This window comes from Hibiscus syriacus, unplaced genomic scaffold (genome assembly GCF_006381635.1).
Source record: "Hibiscus syriacus cultivar Baekdansim isolate YM2019G1 unplaced genomic scaffold, ASM638163v2 tig00000715_pilon, whole genome shotgun sequence".
In the NCBI taxonomy this organism is placed as follows: Eukaryota; Viridiplantae; Streptophyta; class Magnoliopsida; order Malvales; family Malvaceae; genus Hibiscus; species Hibiscus syriacus.
The window spans coordinates 1,812,985-1,839,076 of NW_024061811.1; the positions used below are offsets into that span (position 1 = coordinate 1,812,985).

At 35.3% G+C, this 26,092-nt stretch overlaps 2 protein-coding genes across 2 annotated transcripts; one reads left to right on the plus strand and one right to left on the minus strand.

Moving 5' to 3' along the window:
* The first annotated feature begins 7,966 nt into the window (after nucleotides 1-7,966).
* Nucleotides 7,967-18,521, plus strand: LOC120211759 (serine/threonine-protein phosphatase BSL3-like). The gene is made up of 21 exons (XM_039210242.1): nucleotides 7,967-8,951; nucleotides 10,180-10,240; nucleotides 10,321-10,399; nucleotides 10,537-10,616; nucleotides 10,702-10,802; nucleotides 10,936-11,035; nucleotides 11,417-11,486; nucleotides 11,924-12,025; nucleotides 12,125-12,206; nucleotides 12,751-12,936; nucleotides 13,956-14,223; nucleotides 14,322-14,562; nucleotides 14,662-14,832; nucleotides 15,787-16,025; nucleotides 16,218-16,302; nucleotides 16,400-16,498; nucleotides 16,574-16,773; nucleotides 16,862-16,937; nucleotides 17,207-17,342; nucleotides 17,442-17,581; nucleotides 17,929-18,521. The coding sequence occupies exons 1-21, from the start codon at nucleotides 8,513-8,515 to the stop codon at nucleotides 18,016-18,018; spliced, it is 3,045 nt and encodes a 1,014-aa protein (XP_039066173.1). The 5' UTR covers nucleotides 7,967-8,512; the 3' UTR covers nucleotides 18,019-18,521.
* A 3,164-nt stretch (nucleotides 18,522-21,685) lies between these two features.
* LOC120211770 (J domain-containing protein spf31-like) lies at nucleotides 21,686-25,695 on the minus strand. The gene is made up of 9 exons (XM_039210249.1): nucleotides 25,508-25,695; nucleotides 24,461-24,554; nucleotides 24,310-24,370; nucleotides 23,300-23,377; nucleotides 22,832-22,905; nucleotides 22,494-22,607; nucleotides 22,286-22,393; nucleotides 22,118-22,156; nucleotides 21,686-21,852 (listed from the first exon to the last, which is right to left on the minus strand). Exons 1-9 carry the CDS (start codon nucleotides 25,600-25,602, stop codon nucleotides 21,766-21,768), a joined length of 750 nt encoding a protein of 249 aa, XP_039066180.1. The 5' UTR covers nucleotides 25,603-25,695; the 3' UTR covers nucleotides 21,686-21,765.
* Between the last annotated feature and the right edge of the window lie 397 nt (nucleotides 25,696-26,092).

The following is a 26,092-nucleotide window of genomic DNA, read 5'->3' on the forward strand; positions in this document are numbered from 1 at the left end:
TTATGGGAATGTCGACTGTAGACTGAAAAAGGTAACCCTGAAGAGTCCAAAAGGAATAAAAGTTAATGTGATCAGTGAAATGTGTAATCCTTTAGCAAATGTAATATCAGTGATGTCTGCCAAGAAATTATTGCTACAAGGATGTCAGGGTTTTCTTACAAATGTGATTGATTCAAGAGCTCAAGAGAAAAGGTTAGAGGAAATTCCAATAGTTCGAGAGTTCCCTGATGTTTTTCCTGCTGAATTGCCAGGATTACCTCCGGATAGAGAGGTAGAATTTCAAATTGAAGTAATGCAGGAACCGCTCCAATTGCAATGGCACCTTATAGAATGGCTCCAAAAGAATTGCAAGAGTTAAAGAATCAATTGCAAGATTTGTTAGAAAAAGGATTTATTCGACCAAGTGTGTCACCTTGGGGAGCTCCGGTGTTATTTGTTAAAAAGAAGGATGGATCAATGCGTCTCTGTATTGATTATCGACAGCTTAATAAGGTGACCATTAAGAACAAGTATCCCCTTCCGTGCATTGATGACTTGTTTGATCAACTAAAAGGAGCTTCGATATTTTCGAAGATCGATCTACGTTCGGGTTATCATCAATTGAAGATCCAGGAGAAAGATATTCCGAAGACAGCTTTCAGAACGAGATATGGTCATTATGAATTCATCGTAATGCCATTCGGAGTAACGAATGCACCTGCTGCTTTCATGGATCTCATGAACATGATTTTTCAGCCCTATCTGGACCAGTTTGTTGTTGTCTTTATTGATGACATACTGGTGTACTCGAAATCCCATGAAGAGTACAACACACATTTGAGGCTAGTTTTCAAATTCTCAGGAATAAAAATCTCTATGCGAAATTGTCCAAATGTGAGTTCTGGTTAAAGGAAGTAATTTTCTTGGGGCATGTGATCTCGGCAGTTGGGATTAGAGTAGACCCTCAGAAGGTTAAGCTATAATGGATTGGGAAGTTCCTAAGAATGTGTCTGAAGTTCGGAGTTTTCTTGGACTTGCCGGTTACTATCGAAGATTCGTTAAGAATTTTTCGATGATTGTGCTGCCTCTAACAAAGCTAATGAGAAAGAACGTACCATTTGTTTGGACTTCTGAATGTCAAGAAAGCTTCGAAGCTTTAAAGAGAATTCTGACGGAAACTCCGATATTGGTTCAACCGGAATCTGGCAAGAATTTTGTAGTATACAGTGACGTATCCCATAACGGGTTGGGGTGTGTATTAATGCAAGAAGGAAAGGTGGTAGCGTATGCATTGAGACAGTTGAAACCACATGAAAGGAATTACCCCACTCATGATTTAGAAATGGTTGCTGTAGTATTCGCTCTCAGGATTTGGCGTCATTATCTTTATGGGGAGCGTTGTTACTTATATACGGATCATAAGAGCCTGAAGTACCTGATGACTCAAAAAGAATTGAATTTGAGGCAACGTAGATGGGTAGAGTTTTTAAAGGATTATGATGTGATAATTGACTATCATCCCGAAAAGGCTAATGTGGTAGCAGATGCTCTGAGTAGAAAGACGTTTGCAGCTTTACGAGCTATAGATGCAAGATTATCTTTAACGGGAGACGGTGGTCTTTGTGCAGAATTAACCCTTAAACCAGTATGGTTGGAACGGATAGGAGAATTGCAAAGTAAAGATGAAATGTGTTTGAAAAGAATTGAACAAGTAAAGAACAAAGAGATTAAAAACTTTGCGATTAAGTCAGATGGAAATCTATATTGTAAATGAAGAATTGTAATACCCGACAATGACGACTTGAAGAAAGAAATTTTATCAGAGGCTCATTGCAGTCCGTTAACGATGCACCCGGGTGGAACCAAGATGTATATGGATTTGAAGGATCGATTTTGGTGGTCAGGGATGAAGCGAAGCATCACCGAATTTGTGTCTAAGTGTTTGATATGTCAACAAGTCAAAGCCGAGCATCAAGTTCCATCATGATTATTGCAATCGCTTTTCATTCCTCAATGGAAATGGGAAAATGTTACGATGGATTTTGTTTCGGGGTTACCCTTAACCCCGAACAAAAGAGAATCAATCTGGGTAATTGTTGATCGATTAACTAAGTCAGCGCATTTCCTTCCGGTTAGAACGGATTTCTCTATGGAAAAGTATGCAGAGCTGTATATTAGAGAAGTTATTAGATTGCATGGAGTACCTGTTTCCATAGTCTCTGATCGAGACCCTCGATTTACTTCTAGATTCTGGAAATCTTTACATGGAGCGTTGGGAACTCGTTGAAACTTTAGTACGGCTTTTCATCCTCAGACTGATGGGCAATCAGAGAGAACTATTCAGATATTAGAAGATATGTTGAGAGCATGCGTAATGGAATTTAAAGGATCATGGGAAAAGTATTTACCGCTGGCAGAGTTCGCTTACAACAATAGCTATCAGTCGAGTATTAAAATGGCTCCCTATGAAGCTCTTTATGGAAGGAAATACCGTACGCCTTTGAACTGGTACGAGCTCAAAGATAAAGAAGTGTTTGGTCCTAAGTTGATTCAGGAAGTAGAAGAAAAGGTCCAGATAATTCAGAGTAATCTCAAAGCTGCAGCAGACAGACAGAAATCATATGCAGATCTAAAAAGGAAAGAAATTGAATTTCAAGTTGGAGATAAAGTGTTTTTAAAAGTGTCTCCATGGAAGAAGGTGTTGAGATTTGGTCGAAAAGGAAAATTGAGTCCTCGGTTTATTGGACCATATGAGATTGTAAAGAGAGTAGGACCTGTAGCATATCAGCTAACTTTACCACCTGAGATGGAAAAGATACATGATGTCTTTCACGTTTCAATGCTTCGAAGATATCGAACGGATCCCTCCCATATCGTAAATCCAGAAGAGATCGAGGTACAACCGGATATGACTTATGAGGAAGAACCGATTCAAATTTTAGCACATGAAGTTAAGCAATTGAGGAACAAGACTATTCCTTTGGTCAAAGTGTTGTGGATAAACCACAAAGTAGAAGAAGCAATATGGGAGCGTGAGGAGGATATGAGGAATCAGTATCCCCATCTCTTTTCTTATTGAAAATTCGAGGACGAATTTTCTTAAGGGAGGGAGATTTGTAACATCCTCCATGCCGGGTTAGTGATTAATTTGCAAAGTTTCAACAATTGGTGATTAAAGTAGAATAATTATATAGTTAAAAAATAATGGTTAGTAAATATGAAATGTATGTAAGGACAAAATGGTCATTTGTAAGGAAAAATTATAATTAAAAAATGTTATGGGGTTATATTAGAACCACGTGGGGCTTGTGGAGGAAACAAAGGTTTCCAGAATCCTCTCATTTCTTCTTCCTTCTTTCTTATCTTCTTCTCTTCCTTCTCCAAACGTGAAGCTTGCAAGTAAAGGTAAGAATCTGAACCTTGGTAGTTTCTTTGATTTTTAAGATTGGAAATGGAAGTTTGGATGTTATATAAGCTAAAGGAAAGCTTATATGGCATTAAGACAACAAGATAAGTGTTTTAGAGATAGATTTGGAAAATGAGTTTTTAGATGAAATTTTGATATGGATGAGTTTTTGAAGTTTGAATAAGATTTTTGACTTGTCAATAAGTTAATTAAGAAGTATGAGGTAATAGAATTGAAATTAGAACAAGTTGGAATTGGAGTAAGATTCTTCAATTCTATATGGATGAGTAGTTTTCTTAGTTTTAGAGGTATTGAATGGATAATAATTAGTTTAAGTAAGTGTATGAAAGCTAAGAGTATTAAAGGGAGTGAAATATGTATATTTGAGCTGAAAGGAAAGGATTTTCGAGCTCAAAATAGGATTTTCGGGCTAGGGGAATCGGTACCCATTCAAGGGGAACCGATACCCCCTCAACGAATATGAATTTCTAGAATGCTAGAGGGGAATCGATACCCCCAGGGGGGAACCGATTCCCCCATGAGAAAAAAAAAGAAGAAAAGAAAGAAAGACTAAGCTATTAATTTCTTAAATTAGTAAGCTATTAAAGCTTAATTTCAATACATAGACATCTGATGATCATCTTGAAAATTATGTTTATGTAGATACCGAGCCTACACGAGTTCGGGAACAATCTACAAGTAGGATCGATCGAGGAAAAGGCAAAGAAGTATAGGTGAGTGCATATGCATACATGATTATAGAAATATACTTCATTCTAGACTTGTGATAAGTCTAGATTTTATCTTGGTACATGAGCATATTCTGTATTATGAGACATGACATGAGTTCATATAAAATGCATTATATGACATGAATATGTGGGAAAAGTTATGAGCTATGTGAAAAGGTAAGAAATTACATGTCTACGCGATATAGACTACGTGAAATGTAAAAGCCCATGTTATGTAGATGAGAACTATAGGTATAGTTGGCATGCCAAGGGTAGAGGGTCTACGCGGTCCTTCGGGACATATGTATATTCTTTGGAACATGTGTGAAGTCTTGAAAGACACATGCTTGATCCTTAGTATATGTATATGATTCTTAAGGAATTCTATGTGGTCCTTATGGACATCATTATATGGCACTACAGTGCAATTGGACGCGGTCCTTCGGGATATATATATATTCTGTGGAACATGTGTGAAGTCTTGGAAAGACACATACTTGATCCTTAGTATATGTATATGATTCTTAAGGAATTATATGTGGTCCTTATGGACATCATTACATGGCACTACGGTGCAATTCTACGCGGCACTTCGGTGCATTTATACGAGCTGTGGTGACAACATAGTGCACAACCTCACATTACTTAGATACCTTAGGTTCTCAATATGCTATCATGGGCCAATAAACTTATTAATACAGATTCATGAATGTTACAGTCATACGCTTACATGTATGGATATTGATGATGTATACTACATTGATTAAGTACATGTTTGCATCTCATCTCATATGATCATGACATTTTCATTACATTGCCTTGTTATTATTACTGCCTCACTAAGTCGATGACTTAGCGTGTGAGTGTTTCACACGTAGGATCCAAGAAAATAGACGCGACAGGTGAAGCAGCTTGACAGCATTACTCCTGCAACCACCAGATCAGAAGCAACTTAATCAGTAGGTCATTTTGTTATGTAAATGGCAGTTGGCATGTAATTAAAGGGTTAAGTTGTGTATGCTCTGAACATTTTGATAAACTTATATTACAATATGTATATTATTGTATTTTCTTAATATAAGTTCAAATATTTTGCTATTATTGGTTAAGAGTCGTGTTTTAAAAGTTAATGTAATATCTCTGACTCCTATCCGGGTCGGGTACGGGTTGGGGGTGTTACAGGCCTGGCTCTGCAGTGCCTTATTTGATTGGTGGGGCATCTTGGATAGGGTTTAGTCTTCTTTTTTCTTTTCCGAGAGATCGTGTTCTTGCTACTGCCCTGCCATAAGAGCATTGAGGCTGTCACAGGTCAACAACAAGGGGTTCGATTTCCGACTCCATACCCTTCTTTTGGCTGACGTGCCCCTCCTTTGTGTGCTTTCGCACTCTCAACATTGCCGCCCTCAGATCTAAGGGAAGATAAGTATATTGTTTCCCTAAAAGAAGGGCCAGTCCATTTAAGCGCAAGATACTATAGACTCAGGCCTTGACCTTCTCTTTAATCTGTGTATGTACTTTCTTGAAAGAAAAAGATAAAGTAGCTTGACGCAGGAAAGCATTATTGAGTCCCCACCCTTGTTTGTTTACTTCGTTCACAAGTCCCCTACGATGAGAGGGCGGCCAGTTCGAATCTAGAGAGTGGATCAACTACTTCCGTTATGCGCTCGGGTAAGGCCAGGCGGAAACTCCTTGACTTTAGAAGGCGCCTTAGCTTTAGCTGCGGGTGCGTATGAAAAAAGTAGGGATGAAAGCCCATTTCCGTACCATTCATTCGTAGAAGGGGTGGGGCATAGCTTCATTCTATAAGTTTGACTATAAGCGGGCTACCTGACAGGGGAAGGCGGGGGCAGAAGAGTAACCAAGCGCCCAAACCACTGGGCCAAAGGTCCCCAATGGTTTTTGACTTACAACAATTTATATTTGACTTGTACGGTTAAACAAATTATTTGGTTAAATAAATTTCAGTTCGATTAATGGTTACATAAAAAAATCGGTTAATTCGATTTAGTATAATTTTCAAATAAATTTTGGTTCGATTAACGATTAAGGAAAAATAATTTATTTTATTCGGTTAATAATTTTTAAATAAATTTCTATTCGATTAACGGTCAAATAATTTCAGTTCGATTAATGGTTAAAGAAAAAATCGGTTGATTTGGTTCGGTTAATAAATTTCAAATAAATTTTGGTTCGATTAACGGTCAAATAATTTCGGTTCGATTAATGATTAAAAAAATCGGTTAATAATTTTCAAATAAATTTCGGTTCAATTAACGGTCAAAATAATTTCTGTTCGATTAATGTTAAAGAAAAAAATTCGGTTAATTTGGTTCGGTTAATAATTCTCAAATAAATTTCAGTTCGATTAATGGTTAAATAATTTCAGTTCGATTAATGTTAAAGAAAAAAATAATCGGTTAATTTGGTTCGGTTGATAATTTTCAAATAAAATTCGGTTCTATTAATGGTTAAAGAAAAAAAAAATTTATTCGGTTAATAATTTCCAAATAAATTTCAGTTCAATTAATGGTTAAATAAAAAATCGGTTAATTCTGTTCGGTTAATAATTTTCAAATAAATTATTTTTTTCTTAACCGTTAATCGAACCAAAATTTATTTGAAATTTATTAACCGAATCGAATTAACCAATTTTTTTTTCTATAACCATTAATCGAACTGAAATTTGTTTAACCAAATAATTTGTTTAACCGTACAAGTCAAATGTAAATTGTTGTGAGTTAAAATTATTGGGTACCTTTGGCTCATTGTTTTGGGCGCTTGGTTACTCTTCTTCCCCCTTGAACGCAGGTTCGATACCCATTAGGTGCATCTTTGTTGTTTTATTTTTCATTTTAATTGGGTGGTGACATGTGTCACCACCTGATTGGTTAAAAATATCATTTAATTAAATAATTTTAAATTCATAAATAAAATCTTTTAGTTGTCATGTTCTAATTGATAGTTAAATTTATTTAATCGAATTAAAATAGTGACTAAATTGATAGAATATGTAAATATTAAGGACAAAATGTATAATTATACCAATATTAAGGACCAAATGTATAATTATACTAATTTATTAACAGACACGTCAGACTCTCCGTTTTTTAACGGAGAGTGGTTTGATTGAATTAATTAAAAAGTTTGGTGGTCGAATTTAGACAAAAATAGTTCGGTGGCAAGATTGATTAATGATCATAATTTAGTGGTCTCCCGTATACTTACCCTAAAAAAATTATATAAAAATTAAAATACAAATTTATTCTTAAACTATTTTAGATTAAAAAAAGTTCATAATTAGAATTTTATATAAAATTCAGGAGTTAAAATAAAATTTTATCCTTTTATTAAACCTATTTATCTTTTTAATTTAAAAAAATTATATAAATTTTATGAATTTAAATTTTTTAAAGAAAATATATAAATTAATTATAATAGAATTTAATTTGTTAAAAAACAAATATATAATAAAGATAATTTGATAAAATATACATTTTAATCTTTTATTCATTTAACAAAATACTATAATCTTACATTCATATTAAACAAACCAAACACAAAAAATAACATTTATAAAACGATAATTATATTTATATCGATAATATTAAATTTCGTGAACTAAATAACACTCTTCATATTTCAACCTCATTATGCGTCCTTCCTGTCAACCTTCCCAGCATTCATTCACGTCAAAGAATTGAGAGAGAGAGATTTCTTTTTCTATTATTTTCGTTTCGTTTTATTTTTTTGTTTTGTTATTAAAAGGCTTTGAGATTAACTCCGTTCCGTTATCTTTGAAGATTACAGAGGAGATAAGAGGGAATAGAAAAGCTTCAAACGAATAAAAAGAGAAGGAAAACTGAAAAAGATTTTTTTTTCTCGTTCCCTCTTTCAAAATTGCATTTCTTTTTCATGTAAAAGTAATTTTTTTCCTATACGGAAAGTGTTGTCGAATTTTTTACGAGGCGGTTAATTCATAACCTAAGTTAGGATTTTCGAAAAGTCGAATTAGCTTTAATTTCAGGTGGCAAATCTTGATTTATCTCAATTAAGGGATTTTTTGTTTTTTGTTCTTATTTTTTTCCGGCTTTTCATTTTCAACTTTTTCCGATACTTATCAATCCTTCAGGTAAAGGCCCTCCGCCTTACGAGGGAAACGGCGGTGGTCTCGCTCGCGTGGTATTTTGTTTCGCGAGCGAAAGCCATTGTTGAGGATTCTTGGCTTACAGTTGCATGTATTGGCATCATACTTCATAGGTTTTCTTCCATTAAGACGCGGTATAAGCCAGAGCTCAAGCTTACACCGTCAATGGAAGAGTACTAGCGTCGAGCAACGACAGACTGCCCTTTATTTACGATTTATTGAACATAGGGATTAATTTGGGAATATAGAGCAATGGATGTGGACGACCAGACTCACAACAGAGCTATGCAATCTCCGGCACCAATGGAGAGGAAGCAACATCGACAGCAACCACAACAACAAAACCATCAACTAGAGAGCCAGGCTTCGACACCTGGACTTGGGTCTCCTCTTTCTTCGGCGCAACAACAGTCTGCAGCAGCTGCGCCTGCTGCACAAGGACAGCCGCAACCTCCAGTGGTGGGGTCGAGGTGTGCTCCCACTTATTCGGTGGTGAATGCGATCATAGAGAACAAAGAAGATGGACCCGGCCCTAGGTGTGGGCATACCCTAACGGCTGTGGCAGCTGTGGGAGAAGAAGGGACGCCTGGGTATATTGGGCCCAGGTTGATTCTGTTTGGTGGTGCCACGGCACTAGAAGGGAATTCTGCTTCTTCTGGGACTCCATCATCAGCTGGAAGCGCTGGCATCAGTAAGTTGGTTTTATTTCATTTTGATTTGATTTTTGTGTAAGAAACCCTTTAAAAAAGTTAAGATGCATTGAAATTTGGTTATTCATATGCAAGTATGTTTGATAACCTTAGGGGATTTGAGGGGCACATACTTTAAACCCTGCTATTTTAGCTCCAAATGTTCATATTCAACGAGGAACCCTAGCTTATGCTTGTCCGAACTTATTTTGTTGTGGACTAGTAGTAGGTATTTTACTGTCTTATTTTCCGTTGGATTGATGAAGAAACTACTGCTCCAAAGAGCAAAGGGGTTATTTCTTAAAAAGCAAAACTTCTGAAGAGGTAAGGCGGTGCCCAGGCAACTAGGAAAGTAGAAGGCTGGTACTTTTTGGAACAAAACATAAATTGTCTCTTAGATTCTTTTTTGTTGAATACCGTGGTAAATAAATTTTATTGTTTGTAACTTGTAATAATGGATGTGGCATATGAGGTTATGAACTTCACATTGACTGAGTTTTGTGCAATGCAGAATTTTTTTTCTTAGAAAGTGGTAGGAGTCTTGAAGTGAAGCATAGCCCTTCCATCTTTAATCTTGCGTGAATTTTATTTTTTAGTATTGATTATGCTGGCACGAATTCAGTTTCTCCCCCCAATTTCTTTAGGGAAAAGGCTTAATTGGTATACATGGAAGTCCAGTTAATAACAATTAGTGTCCTCCTTCAAAGATGTTTAATGTGCTAACTTGGACTCTGAATGCTTTGTATACATCTAGCCTAGTTTCAAAATCAAGTTGAAAACACCTATATGATTGTTTCCAGCTTAGAGTTTCAAATACCCTGATCTTGACTCGCATTGCAAATAAAACCTGCTTTGTTTCCGAAAACAATATGCCTATATTTTCCTGGTCTTATAATTCATGCTCCTAATGCGCAAAAAATAAAAAACCTCTTCATTCTTCTGAGAATTGAGATACTCATGATCTAGTGCCATTTACTATGGTAGTACCGTGGATGATTTGGAGTCCAATACATCATCATCTTCTTCTTTGATCAATTTCATGTTATAATGCATGGTAGGATCATATTTGGATTTACATGAATTTAGGGCACTCTACCAGTCTTTGTAACTTGTGGTAAGTCGAGGCAGTTTTTGCCCGCTTCCCCCTTTTAACAAATTATCTCTTAAGAAAATTTCTCTTTCTTGTGGATGATTTCATGATCTAAAATTGTTTTGCTTCAATTCTCGCAGGACTAGCAGGTGCTACTGCTGATGTGCACTGTTATGATGTGTTATCCAATAAATGGTCTAGGTATGCCTAGGACTAAGGCTTCATACGTGCTACTTACCTTCTTAAATTCATCATGACTTATTATGTAATTCACCTCATAGGATCACACCCTTTGGAGAGCCACCTACACCAAGGGCAGCACATGTGGCCACTGCTGTCGGGACTATGGTAGTTATTCAGGTTAGTGCACAGTGTGGTATTTTATAGTGTGTATATATATATATATATATATATATATTCCTATTTATAAATTATTTAGTTGAACTTCTTCCTACTGCAAGAAGTATTCCTCATCGAGAGCTTTTATTTTGACTCAGGGTGGAATTGGTCCAGCCGGCTTGTCTGCTGAGGATCTTCATGTTCTTGATCTCACACAACAACGACCACGGTGGCATAGGTTGGGTCTCAAAGGATGCATGCGCATTCACCTTATTTATTGTGTTACAATTGGTTTAATGATATGACTGTCAATTGTATTCCAGGGTTGTCGTTCAAGGCCCTGGGCCAGGGCCAGGGCCACGCTATGGCCATGTAATGGCTTTAGTAGGGCAAAGGTATCTCATGGCAATTGGTGGAAATGATGGTAAATGTTTTCCTCTGTTTTTTCTTGCATGCACCTTTTAAAGATTATCAATAAACGCTTTATATTTTATTTTCATATACATTGGAATTCTATAATGAATTGTTTGTTGAAAATTTTGGTGCATCATATCTAGGAAAACGACCTTTGGCAGACGTATGGGCCTTGGACACTGCTGCCAAGCCTTATGAATGGCGTAAATTGGAACCCGAAGGGGAAGGTCCACCTCCATGCATGTACACTCTCTATCGTAAACTACACACACAATTGGTTTTCATTTGTCAATCTTAGGATTGGCATTCTGTTTTATTTTATGGTTATGGGTCTATTAGAAAGAGCAGTATGCAAGATATGAAAAAATTACTGTCACTTCTCTGATACTGTACTTATTGCTATGCCCATGTTACCATTAATATGGTTGCACATGATAAATGTTAAATGTATTTATATGTACTTCATTTGTGACATTATATCTTAAAGCTTGTAGTCTTGTTTATGCTTTCAGAGGCAGTGATGTCAAGTGCCCTTCGTGATTATTGTTCTTTATTTTTATTTATTTGATGATTTATTTTGATCATTGTAGATTAATTACCTGTTGAAAATTGTTGTTTAACTAGGTATGCTACTGCGAGTGCACGATCTGATGGCCTTCTTCTGCTCTGTGGAGGGAGGGATGCAAACAGTGTGGTGAGTTGAGAAGTCCTCCTTGTATGGTATAGAGTTAGTAAATCTATGGTATAATATATGTTTTTTAGATGTGTTTTTTCTGAACAATATGCCATGAGATTTCATAACCCATAGTTTTAACTTGTCATAAATTATTGCCGAGGGCAGCTTTTTCTTGTTCAGTTGAGTAAAGCTTAAATACATCACAGTGTACTTTGGCACTGATTTCAGTATTTTTTTATCCATGTTGATTGGAAGAAAGAAGCATTCTAATAAATTCTGAAGAATTTGAAAATAATAGCAATTAAGATATTTTAAACGATTGAGCTGAGATACATGAAAGGATGTCTTAATTTTGTCCCTTTTGGACTTTTAAAATGTTTAGATCCCCTTTTAGAATTAGATTTGCTTAATCTGTTCTCTGCCCATGGTTTCCTTTCTCTATGATTCTTTCTCAGCCATTAGCAAGTGCATATGGGCTTGCAAAACACAGGGATGGCCGTTGGGAATGGGCAATTGCTCCTGGTGTCTCACCATCACCAAGATATCAACATGCAGCAGTGAGTTTCTTTTCTTCCATGCACTCACCTTTAAATAATGTAGATCACTCTGTGAATTCTTCTAATTAGGTGGATCACATGTACATGGTATGCTTCTAGGTTTTTGTCAATGCAAGGCTCCATGTTTCTGGTGGGGCACTTGGTGGAGGACGCATGGTTGAAGACTCATCAAGTGTTGCAGGTACTTGATCTTGTTTTTCCAACGTCTTGACTTCTAGTGATGTGCTAGTGTTTTTACTGGTATACTATCAAATGTGGGTTTGTAAAAGATTTAAGGTTTAGAAGTAGGTTTTGGGTCAAATATGTTGTAAACTTCCCCAATGTCCTGCTCTTTTTGTCGGGAAAAGGATGCAATGGTATTGTAGACCATAGGGAACAAATTTTCTTAGATTTGAAGGTTGTCCACCCATTTGTAACTTGGAGTTTCCATCTTGTAATAACAAATTAAAGCTATTATTGCGGTTTGACATTTTAATAAGATTTTACTCGGAACTTTTGAGACTTACATCTGCCCAAAGGTTTTGTTACCTGAATTGAACTCAGGCACTATAAAGTTCTGGAAATTTGTTAAATTTATATAAAACAAGAGGACATGTTCAATGGCTTAATTTATTCTTTTACAATAGGAAATGATAATTATTACTATGATCGGTCATCCATTTATTATCAAGGAAACACTATTTCTGTACATATACTAGTTGCTAACATATCCACATTTCTGATAGTGTTGGATACTGCTGCGGGAGTTTGGTGTGATACAAAATCTGTTGTTACTAGCCAGAGGACAGGTAGATACAGTGCCGATGATGCTGGTGGAGATGCTTCTGTCGAGTTAACGAGGCGTTGCAGACATGCAGCTGCAGCTGTAGCTGTTGGTGACTTAATATTTATTTATGGTGGTTTACGTGGTGGTAATATATCTTTTTATTCTTTAACATGTGCACCCTGTTTTTTTCTAGCTTCAGCATTGAGTTATCAGTGATCAATTAGATGCATATGCCTTTACATATTGTATATATAATTATAGTTCTCTTTAGAACTTTATTGTATGATTAATCTAGAATGATGTTTTTCCCTATACATAAAGTAGGGATGGCAACGAGTCGGGTCGGGTTTTTGGCCAACCGGAACCTTACCCAAGAAGCATACCCCTACACCCGAACCCAACTTAAGTTTAAGGAGGTTTCATCCGACTCAAATTTTGGGATAAAACTGCATCTGACCTGACTCGATACAAATATATATATATATATTCTTATTCGGCAAAATAGGGACCTAACTGGAAAAAAATTATAGAGGGGGTATTATAGCAATTATCCCTAAATATATAGAGGAAAATTATATTATTATCCCGGATCGGGTCATGGTTTTTCACCCTAAATATGAACCCAACCCGACAATGCCATTTACAACACTCGACCCGAACCCAATTAAAAAAAAAGCTGGCCCTATCAGATTAGATCGGGTTGAAACCAGTCGGATCCGGATTAAATTGTCATCCCTATTAACATAATTTAGTCTTTTTTTTATATAGAAACATAATTTAGTCTTTAATTTGTTGATTACTATTTGCATGTTTGATATATTATGCATTATGTGATCCACATGTAGTTATTTTGGATTTCTCACTGCATTTGTTTTATTGAATGATCTTCCTAGTTCTTATCCTTTTTGTTTTCCTGTAAGTGCAAGCTTTCTGGCTTATGGTTTGTGCTTTAGGGTTGTTAAGGTAGAAGTTACAGGCTTTTTGGCGGAAGTTAATCCGTATGAGAATCAACATTTGATAATTTTTTGGTATTTAATGCTAATCCGTATGACAATCAATATTTGATAATTTTTTTAGTGTGCTAATAAGTTGTATGAAGGAGGTTTTTAACGAGACCTCCAATTCTTATAAAAAAAAAAGTAATATGTTGTATTTGTGCTGTAGGAGTGTTGCTTGATGACCTGCTTGTTGCTGAAGACCTGGCAGCTGCTGAGACAACAACAGCAGCTTCACATGCTGCTGCTGCAGCAAATGCTGCTTCCCATGCACGGTTACCTGGAAGGTATGGATTTATTGATGAAAGAGCAAGGCAAACAATGACTGAAGCAGTTCCTGATGGAGCTGTTGTGCTGGGAACTCCAGTTGCTCCTCCTGTAAATGGAGACATGTATGCTGACATAAGCGCTGAGAATGTGATGCTTCAAGGATCCCGGTAAGCTGCCCCCCATACTTGTTTGTGTTACATGTCTCTTGAATGGTTAAGCCTCCTCTGTTAATCCAATGAGCTATATAATGTGGCATATCTTTCAGGAAAATGGACAAAGGTGTTGATTATTTGGTTGAGGCATCAGCTGCGGAAGCTGAGGCTATAAGTGCCACACTTGCCGCTGCCAAGGCACGGCAAGTTAATGGAGAAGTTGAACTTCCTGATAGGGATCGAGGGGGAGAGGCTACACCTAGTGGAAAACAGACGTCTACCTTTAGTAAGATGCCTGATAATGCTGGATCAAATAATGTTGCACCTGCTGGAGTTCGGCTTCACCATAGAGCTGTCAGTATCAGAAAATTTGACCTACACTGTACTGGTCTCAGGTCCATATTGGCATTTATTTAGCAGTGACACTGTCAAATGTTTCCTTTACACCAACAGGTTGTTATAGTAGCAGAGACTGGTGGAGCTTTGGGTGGAATGGTCAGACAGCTTTCTATTGATCAATTTGAAAATGAAGGCAAGCGGGTTAGCTATGGGACTCTTGAGAACGCAAGCGCAGCCAGGAAACTATTAGATAGACAAATGTCAATTAATAGTGTCCCCAAAAAGGTACTGGTACCTTTTCTTCTTCTTCACATAGCACCTGTGTTTTTTTGGGGTAATTGTTGAATGACCAAATGACAGTGTTGAATAGTAAGATCAGTATCTTCCTGGCTGTTGCCCAAAACCTCTAACACTAACGCTTGAGAATAATTTCTCTCTATTTGAATGGTCTTTATTATATGGAATAGGATTTTGTTATAGCATTTATCTTTATTATAATGCGATTGATTATAGTATTTTTTTTTTAATTTTTAACCTTTAAGTGAAGAAGACAGGTTCCTCGATTTTTTATTCTAGTAGGCACAATTACCCTCCATGAATATTCTGTATTATTCCTGAGGTGGTTATTCCCTTGATGTAACTTGGAAAAGGGCAAAGAAGAAAATGCATGAAAGGCTACATATATCTGGATTTACCAGCAAGCTGTACGTCTCATAACAGTGGAATAAATCTCCCTTGGCTTCTTAATCAGTCATAGCTCAAATTCATGATATCAAAGGAAACGGCGATAGAGAAGAAATGAAAAAAAAATGTGGAAGAACTAGAAATTATTTTGCATGTGATTTACTTGGAGGCCGGAGGATTTCATCACCTTGCTCTAAATGTGTCATAATCTTGTCATGGCTATGCAATCTTCAGTAATGCCCATTAGTTCTAAAAACAATTAATTATTGATCTGATATATTTCTTCTGTTATTAGTTCAATGTTGCTTGGACAGACTTCATCCTTGAAATTTCTCTCATTCTAATTGGATTACTGGGCATAAAAATCCATTTTTCTATTTAGTGTCAGTTAGTTATGTAGTTAGTTCTTGTACATTGATCTGATTTGATTTTCAACCAGTCTTTGAGACACTAGTGAATGTTACAGCTGATAGAAGTTTCTTCAGTAATTGTTCCCTCAACCAACTTGAAAAGTTTCATTTGTTCAACTGTAATGGTTTATGTCACTTTCTCCAGGTCATTGCACATCTTCTGAAGCCTCGTGGTTGGAAACCTCCAGTTTGTCGACAGTTTTTCTTAGACTGCAACGAAATAGCAGATCTCTGTGAAAGTGCTGAAAGAATATTTACCATTGAACCAACTGTTTTACAGCTGAAAGCTCCTATTAAGATTTTTGGTGATCTACATGGACAATTTGGAGATCTTATGCGCCTTTTTGATGAATATGGCTCACCTTCAACAGCTGGGGACATTGCGTAAGTGTTTAGCCAAAATATCTTGTTTTCTGAAGGCGCTTGATTGGTGATGTTTCAGCATGCTAAGAACTGACCTTTCTAATATCTATAAATAATGTCGTCTTCTCGTGTGTCATCTGCATGTGTGGTTTGCATCTAATTTCTAATCTAATTTTTTTTACTTGATACTAATTTTGTATAAATTACTATCAGATATATCGATTATCTCTTCTTAGGGGATTATGTGGACCGAGGCCAACACAGCTTGGAGACCATTGCTCTTCTGCTTGCATTGAAGGTAAATATAGAAGTTTGGTATTTCCACACTCTTCTCATGCTTAGTTTTACTTCCTATTGAAATACTGATTAACTACCTACTTATGCTAATGTTGCAGGTTGAGTATCCCAATAATGTACATTTAATTCGGGGGAATCATGAAGCTGCGGATATCAATGCACTTTTTGGATTTCGGATTGAGTGTATTGAGCGCATGGTACTGTTAGATAAATGCCAAGTCATGCTTTTTAGAATAACATTTTACTCACTAATCTGACGGCTTGTATAACAGGGTGAGAGAGATGGAATATGGGCATGGCATCACATAAACAATTTATTCAATTGGCTTCCTCTGGCAGCTCTAATTGAAAAGAAAATCATCTGTATGCATGGTGGCATTGGTCGGTCTATAAATCATGTGGAACAGATTCAGAACCTACAGCGTCCAATTACGATGGAAGCTGGCTCGATCGTTCTTATGGATTTATTATGGTTGGAGGATGTTACTGTTTGTTCTGGAGATGAAATATAGTATTCATTGTTTTAACTTGATACATTTTATTGACATTTTCTACTCTAGGTCCGATCCAACGGAAAACGACAGTGTGGAAGGGTTGCGACCAAATGCTAGAGGTCCAGGTTTGGTTACTTTTGGGGTGAGTATGCTACTTTAAAGCTTTTGTTAAGCTACAGAAATTCAAGACTTTTGTAGCGACATTACTGGCTGGTTGATCTCCGTGCTATGCCCATGAAACTCTCTCTTGAAAGCTAATTTTTTTTTACTTAAGATACTTGTTTACATTGTTTGTGTATTTCTTTTCTTACTTGCTTCTACTGGTCTATATCTGAGTAAAACTTATTCTGTTGAGTACTTGATGCTGATTTTTCATGTTATATTTTGTAAATGGTTTTTTTCCTTTTGCAGCCTGATCGTGTCATGGAATTCTGCAATAATAATGACCTCCAGTTGATTGTTCGTGCCCACGAGTGTGTTATGGATGGCTTTGAACGCTTTGCACAGGGACATTTAATCACCCTTTTCTCTGCTACCAATTATTGTGGTGTGTCCCTGTCTTGTGTTTTGATTTTGTGCGCGTTTGACTATCAGGTCTAAAGACAACTAGCCTTTAAATTTTGGATCATGCTTTGTCTTTTTTCAGGTACTGCTAATAATGCTGGTGCAATCTTAGTTTTGGGTAGAGATCTTGTGGTTGTTCCAAAACTCATTCATCCTTTACCCCCAGCAATTTCATCACCAGAAGCATCAACGGGAGGTCATACAGAAGATACGTGGATGCAGGTGCCTGCTTCTTCCGCTTTGTTAGCAGTAACCAAACTTGCATTGTTTCTGTATGTTTTTTACTTGTACTAGGTGCACTTTTTCTTTAATGACGTTGATTTTTGTGTTTATGGGATCAGGAGCTGAATGTTTTTGTTAGCAGTAACCAAACTTGCATTGTTTCTGTATGTTTTTTACTTGTACTACGTGCAATTTTTCTTTAATGACGTTGATTTTTGTGTTTATGGGATCAGGAGCTGAATGTTTTTGTTAGCAGTAACCAAACTTGCATTGTTTCTGTATGTTTTTTACTTGTACTACGTGCACTTTTTCTTTAATGACGTTGATTTTTGTGTTTATGGGATCAGGAGCTGAATGCCAACAGACCTGCAACACCAACCAGAGGTCGTCCTCAAGCAGAAGATGCAAATGACCGAGGCTCACTTTCTTGGATATAGTAGATCCTTCAAATTGATTTTATATATACTCATTCGGGCTCATGCTATACCCACCTGGGGATTCCAGTGCTCTGTATAGAGCATGATGCCATATACAGGCATTTTTTAATTTTTTGGCAGTTTCAGCAGACTGTTGGCCTTGAGATCATGAAAGAGATGCAAGTTCAGGAACAAGATTGCCATTAACGGTTGGTTTGCTTTTTGGCAATGTGCTGAAAGTTGCACTTAAGGCTTCGCCCTCTGTAAATTGAGTGTAGAAAGCAGGCAATCGGGTGGTTTCTTCGATTGGTTGGTAGTATTTTTCACATTTAGCATATATATTCGTCATTTTAGATCAAATATTTTTCTGCCCTACTTTGAGGTCTCCATTATATGTGATGATGAGAGAGATAATATAAATATGCGTATCATATAGAGGGTTATATATTGGTGTAATTTTCACATTATGTGATTTGTACAATATTGTAATGTTTTTGTGTGAAGATAAAAGAAACTTTAGTAAACAAAGAGTTTTGGCAGGTTTGATCAGCAAGGTTTTTGTAGATGCTCGATTTATCTGGGGTTAAGTCAGAGCAGACCCGAAGCAGAGTAGTTAGAGGCCCAATTCAATGACCAAGTCCAGTCTACGTGAAATCCTAAAAAACTAAAAAAACGGTTATTGGGAGTTAACCAAAGCAAAGTGGAGGTGAGGGTTGGTTCTTAGGCATTAACCATCAGATACAGAGAGGAAAAACACAGACACGGAAGGAGATGATAAAAAAAAAAACAGAGGAGATACTTGAGCCGAGAGAGACCATTACGAGAAGAACAAAGATTTTTATTTTTATTTTTTTAAACACAAAAAAGCAACAAAAGAACAGTGTGTGTAAAAATTTTCTTTCCCATATTCAGAGATCAAACGGTGTAAACAACATTCCTTCCCTGTATTCTAAGCACAAGTAGTGAATTTCGACAGCGATACTATCACAAGCAATGAGTTTTGAAAGCTATACTAGCAACTCATAAACAGATTTTCCTTTATTTTATTATCATTATTTATTTCATTTCTTTACCTTTGAAATGTTCATTCATGTATGAGTTTTGTAATTCTTCTTTCGAAGCCTAGAAAGTAAGAAGAGAAAGGAATCAGTAGTCTTGGTGGGATTCGACTGCTAGAGATAGGGACTGGGGCTAGAGTTACAAATTCAATCAGAGATTAAAACAGAAAATATTAAAATAAATTAGAAAAAGACAGTAAGAATTTGTCCATAGAAATGAAAATCCAAATGGAAATTATCTTTCTTCTTCATCGGTAAGTTTCTTTCTGTCGTTGGGAGACTGTGAACGATAGAGGGCTGCGATGGTTGCTTCGTTTCGATAGAGGTTTTGGTCATTACCGTGGCCGTTGAATATGGTGGCAGACAAAGAGAGTTTTGTAATTCTCTGGTTTCTATCGATAAGGAAGGGAGAGAAGTAGAGATGGAGGGTAGAGAGCTTGAGCACGTGATTTACTTAGGCATTTAGGTTCAGTGAGTTTAGCTTAGATATTTTAGTTTAAGATTCATAGTTAGACATTTGGGTTGATTATTTTTTTAGTCACTATGACTTTAGGATATAACCTGTTATTTGGTCCTTATAAGGTTAGCATATTTTTTACTTTAGTCACCTTTAAGAATGTTTTTGAATTTAACCTTTTGTGTTCGTCATGATTTCGTTATTTTTCCAGTTGTAATTTTAGTTGTAATTTCATTAGATTATTCATGTTTAAATCCCTTATATTTATGTGTGTTTTTATTTAAATCTCTGGTTCAATTTTTGATTTGTATGTTTAATTTTACATATATCTAAATTTAGTCATTATTTTAACATGTAAATATACATTTTTTTTAATTTATAGTTTAACATGTTAAGTTTTTATTTTTATATTTGAGTCATATTTGTACATAATATGTTAATATGCATAATTTATGATTTTTAATTAAAATATACGTATATAATTTTTTGTATGTCACGTTGCATAATATTTTTAAATTTGTTTAATTAATTTTGGCATGACATCCACTTTTTGCATAATTTGTATTATAGCCTCACGTGCATAACTCGACCTATTACATAATCGGACTAAAGGTAATACCCTTTTAATTTAAAATTATTTCGAGTGGCCTGTCTTAACTGATTAGAAGGTCGTTTTGACGATTTTAAATTAAAAATGTATCCCGAAAGTGAAACAAAAAAATTGATTCGTCACCTAAAATTTGGGAACGAGAGAAAAGGAAATGTTCGTTTATTTAAATTTATCGAGAAAATGTTGTTATATCTTTAAGATCTGGTCTCAATATTTGTAAATAATCGAATATTCTTTATCTTTCTAAAACAATTTGGTAATTTTAATTTAATTTAATTGAGTGATTTTGAATGTTTTTAAATTTACGTCTTTGTTTTATAGGATCAAAAATCAAATTAAGTTCGAATTTGTAAAGTTCAATGCAAGGACGTTAATTAATCGACTAGGTACCAATTTAGGGCGTTGTGGGGGTGCTAATCTTTCCCTACACGTAACCGACTCCCGAGCTCGGATTTTGGTAACGCAGACCTTAATTTGTTGTTTTAATTAAAATTAATTTTTATTTAAAATAGCAAATATTTTTGGGTGCCCAATCACACCCTAATCAAAGATTGGTGGCGACTCTTCGAACCGTATTTTTCGATCGTAAAGGAAATTCAATATTTTTCGAAACAAGAGGTCTTTTAAATCACATTTGTTTTTCAATTAAAAAGAGATAATTAAGAATTAATGTGGTTTTTAAAATCTCACCCTTAAAAGAAAAAATCGTTTCGACAGTTTTCTTCCCTCTTTTCTTTTCAAGGGGTCAGCTTCTGATTGCTGCTATGTTTATGCTCATCTTTATTTAGGTTAAGCCATTTACAAACCGTCGATGAGATGTGTTCCTAACGCGTCAGTCATGATTTTTAAGTGTTAGGTTCTATTCATATCTCCGAGAATCAAATGTTCTCATCAATTTCTAATTTAAAAATCTTGATGACGTTTTAGAAGATATGAACATAAAAGATTCTAGTTCGTACAAGTTTTCTTTCACATGGTCTTCTCAAATATTTTTTGTTTAAACCTCACTACTATCCTTTTCAATAATACCATTCCCAATTACCAAGCCAAAACGTCAATACAGATTTTATATAAATTAGTAAGGACTCTCACCGCATTAACTTTTCTTTTTGAAACTACGTGGAGAGTATTATATTTTCAAAATAGATATTAAGGTTTGAATTATTTTTAATAGATCTCACATTAGTCGATCAATTAATAGATCTCACATTACCATTTTATTTATCAAGATGTTTAACCATTCGACCAATTAATTGATCTCACATTAGCTTTTTGCTTATCAATATGTTTATATATTTCTCATGTTTTACAAATAAAATATTAAATTATGGTATTCAAATAACAATAATCTAAAATATTTTTAGTACTTGTTTTCTTGTTTTAACTTAAAATATTAAAATTTTAAGATTTACATATTAATGAAAATGCATAAATACATATAATGTAGGTGTATATAATGAAAATTATATAGAGAACCTGAAATTGAGCTACATATACATATATATTACATATATTCATGTATTGGGAAAATACTGAAAACCCCGAAATAGATAAGTTGAGGATGGTTCATCGAAAGGTGAAGTCGTTTGTTCAAAGCTACATCGTAAGATGATCCACAATAACGGACACTAACAGCTGAGCAGTTAACCCCGCTTTACAGGCCTCTGAACATACGATTTGTTGGGATCCTCCGTCTTCAGTTTCGGTGGACGAAGTTCTCCTTTCTTCGACTGCGAACAACCATTCCCATCAATAACTCTTTCCTTTTAATTAAAACAATTTCTCATTTGTTTTCCTTGGAATTTGAATATGACTCGATAAATCCTAAACCTTAAATTCTAAACCCTAAATAAGGCGAACAAAACCTAACAATAAAACCCTATATTCTAAACCCCTAAACAGTAAACAGAAAACATGCCATAAAATAAATAGGCTGCAAATTAAAGTTTACACAGCATGCGTATAAGATGATTTTTTCATATATATAACTTTTACCTTTTTCCCCGACTTCATAAAATCCCTCCAACTGGAAACCTGGCCAAGAAACAGAGAAGAGGAAACAAACATTTTAAGCATTTAATGAGAATCATGAGAAGGTTGAACAGGTAACTTTCTTATTCTGGGCTCTTAAAAAAGAAACCAAACAAAGAGGAGAAAACATACTCGCTTTTCCCTTGTTCCTTCCCACTGCTCCTCATGTTCACGCTTCCTTTTCCACATCTCCTTTTGCTCTTCTTCATCCTTCTTTAGTCGACCTTCTTCTTCAGATATCTGAGATAACATTCGAAGATGTGATTAACCCATCATGGTAATTCCTTTAACAAGCAAGAACAAATAAGGAAAGCAAGGATGTTGACAGAATCCAGTGTACCCTCATTGCCATTTTTTTCCGCCGCCATTCCTGCTCTGTTAATAATTCCCGAACCTTCAATTTCAATTGCTGCTGGAACTCCTCTGATTGTTCATATTCTTGCTCAGATTTTCCCTGCAAATGAACAGACTTCCTTAGTCTCTTCTCTTGGCATAAAAAAATCTAAAGGAATTGGATGGGGCAAGTCAACAGGAAAAATCCAATTCAATGGAAAGGAAACAGCAGACATAGAAAAGCCAAATATATTAAGGAATTGATCAATAAGAAAAGCTAAAACTCTAATTGCACCAAATTGATCAATATGAAAAGATTGTAAGGAAAATATATTAAGGGCATACCTCGTCAAGTAATGACTTTAACTTGGAAGCTGTGTCTTTCTTTAACTGCTTCTTCCTCTTAGCCGTAAGTTCTTCTGCACATTGCATCAAATGAAACATGAGAACTTATTCTTTTGCAACAGGTTTTAGGTTTATTTTGCTTATTCATATAAGAGAGGGGAAAGAGAGAAAAATCCCAATTCAAAGTGATGAAGTCGAACAGATGCATGTTATGATAGCAAATTTCCAATGATAAGCTGGCAAGTTTACTGATTATTTATCAAACTAACTGAACATAACATTAAAGGAAAAGTCAACCAAAGAAAAGTGAGTACAAAATCTACAATTAGACTCTGCTTTAGGTACTTGGCACCAGCAATAATATTCCAAACAAATGTTTTCGATTTTGAAGAAATTTTTAAGTGAGAGGTAACAATGCCAGCAAATAGATAAGGCCTCCTCAGAAAGTTCCTAAAATTTAAGCATTACCTTTAGCCGCAGTAACTTGGCTAAGGATATAATCCCTTTCTTGTTGATCAAGCAATTGTTGTTGGGCTTTTGCTAAAGCTGCTCACAAGTCAAAAACCCAGTGTAGTTAAGACATTTTAATATAAACAATCATTAATAGTAATTCTAAATAAATACAGATGCATCAAGAGAATAATGAATACCGCTTATCCTTATTATTTCTCCACTCATACCACAGATAAACACATTCTGTGAAAGTGGTGGTGCAGAGAACTGCAACTCTTAAGTTGTGATTCTGGTATTATTAAAAGCTAAAATCTGTGTTATTAGGGCTGAAATGGTGTCAACTTTTTCCAAAGGAAGATTTTATGGTGCCAAACTAGATGGAAATTAGGACCATTACAGCTAAAATAGAGAGCATAATTCCGAATCTCCTCAATTCTTTATCTAGTTTTATGTTGTTCTTTTCTGTGTTCAGCACAACAAATCATCATCGTTTTTCTTTTTTCCCTGAATCATTATCATCTTTCAATTCATTAAGTTTCATCCTAAATTTCATATCATTCTTGAACAAACATAATAGCTAGTGCTTAGCTAAAGGGACAAAAACTCAACAAATTTACTTGCACTTCCGTATTTGATACTGATGATCATACTAGCTTCTTATAGTTGGGGGACAAAAGAGAAAATGAGGTAGGAAAACCCTAGATATTCAATCAGCACGAGCCCTTACCGTTGGATTATCTCTATCAAGAATCAGCAATGCTGAATATCAGGATGTTGAATTTTATTTTCAGTGTATGGCTCCTCGGAAGGGGTAAGGAGGGGAGGTGTTCATTATTCCTTTTTATCAACAATAGTTGTTGCCAAGCACCACAATCAATAGAAAAATAATAATACAGATACAAACAACGACGACAGTAATAAGCTAATTAATCTGATAATGTTATATTTTAAGTTAATTTGATAAGGCAGGCCTTCCAGACGAGAGAAAAGAGCACCATATAAGATGTAAAACACAACCAACTAACCTCCAAAAGCCTCTTTAGCTTGTGGATGCTTGCATTTATCAGGGTGGACCATTAATGATAACTGCATATGTTTAGAACGAAATAAATCAATCACTATCCAAGTTATAAAATCATCAATGGCTAAGGAAATGGTCATGGAAGAAGAAGATACTTTGCGATACTGCTTTTTGACATCTTCTGGAGATGACGAATCAAATGGTAGCTTCAGAAACTCAAATGGATTTAACTTGAAGCTTGAAAGGATCCTATGATTTCCAGGGAAAAAAATTAAATGTGCCAAAAGTTAATCAAGGGATGATGTAAAAAAGTAGGTCATCAACAATAACAAAAATTGTTATTATTTGCTAGATGCAAACTTAGTCAAAAGACAACATAAAACAAAAGGATCATTAATATAATTAATATTAATAAGTGATGGTAACTAAGCTTTCTTATGTACACTTATACGGAAGGAAAGAATAATGTATCTATCGCATTTCTGGTAATCTCAACAAAGGCACAAGGGGATTAGAAAAAATAATAATGCTTCACATGGACTACAGCACTAAACCATCAAATGTATATCAAAGGGCCACAAATTCATGTTATATAGACTGCTTAAATCATAAGCAAATGCATTCAAATTCCATTCAACTTCTGATGCTCTCTCTTAAGCATAGGCTAATAGGACATCGGTTGCACTCTCTTATTAAGTATTATTGCATTTAGAGCTTTCACCAACTTAGATAGTACTGGCTACTTGCATGACTTTGATCTTGAAAACATCCATTAATATCGAGTTCTAATAGAGAACGGAAAAACAATGTAATCTGGAATTAAAAACAGCATCAAATACAAAGAATACCTATCCAGATTAAACGGCAAAGTGATATACAAAAATATATACATATTTCCTACCTAAGCGTATTGTTACAAATACCAAACTTAAAAAGTAAGCCAATTCATCGAATGGTAAGGAATATTATTTGAGCTCAAAATTTACAAAATGAAAGCAGCTTTAGAAATTTAAAAAATCAAATTCATAGTTTATGCAAATATCGAAGTATAAACCCTAATATCTGAGAGCAATCAAACCGAAATAAGTTTAAAAAACTAATAAATCCCATGCATAAGAACAAATTAAATGGAGAATTAAGATAATAATTATTAAATTCAAAGAAAATAAGAAAAGAGAGGGAGAGATAGAGATAGAGAAAACCTGACGACTTCATTGTCTCTTTCGACTTCGCTAACTTCAGCGAAGAATTCTTTGAGAAGCAAATCCTCATCGACGCTGCTGTTGCTCTCTCCCATCGCTGATTTCCGCTTTGTATGTGTATTTTTCCACAGATTGACTCTCTTTTCGCTGGCCTGCCTTTTGCATAGGGGTGTAAATGATCCGAGGTTAAACAAATCAGTTTACGATCGTTTTTTTTTAAGTATTAGTGTTAGTTTATTTATCGTAAAATGTTAATTTAATATTCGTAAATGTGTTTATTTAGTATTCATTTAAGAGAAAATAATTTAAGTGGCCAAAAATATTTTATAATATACGATTTTAACCAATTTTTTTAGATTTGTCAAAATGACCAACTAAATCGCAATGTGATCGATAATTCGCAACGCGATCTCCGGTATCGCAAATCAGTTTCCAGATTCGCAACACGATTCTGACTATCGTATTACAATTTCCCAAATTCGCGTTGCGATTTTCCTAAATCTCAATGCGATTACGTAAATCGCAATGCGAATACGTAAATCGCAATGCGAATCTGACTATCGCAATGCGATTTACATAGCGCCA

Excerpts from the sequence above, each read along its gene's own strand:
- LOC120211759 (XM_039210242.1), top strand. The coding sequence starts at position 8,513 with ATGGATGTGGACGACCAGACTCACAACAGAGCTATGCAATCTCCGGCA. Across the intron at positions 8,952-10,179 it reads AGCTGGAAGCGCTGGCATCA|GACTAGCAGGTGCTACTGCT; the intron begins GTAAGTTGGTTT and ends CAATTCTCGCAG. Across the intron at positions 17,582-17,928 it reads CAGAAGATACGTGGATGCAG|GAGCTGAATGCCAACAGACC; the intron begins GTGCCTGCTTCT and ends TTATGGGATCAG.
- LOC120211770 (XM_039210249.1), bottom strand. The coding sequence starts at position 25,602 with ATGGGAGAGAGCAACAGCAGCGTCGATGAGGATTTGCTTCTCAAAGAA. Across the intron at positions 24,371-24,460 it reads TCAAAAAGCAGTATCGCAAA|TTATCATTAATGGTCCACCC; the intron begins GTATCTTCTTCT and ends AAACATATGCAG. Across the intron at positions 22,394-22,493 it reads GGAAAAAAATGGCAATGAGG|ATATCTGAAGAAGAAGGTCG; the intron begins GTACACTGGATT and ends ATGTTATCTCAG.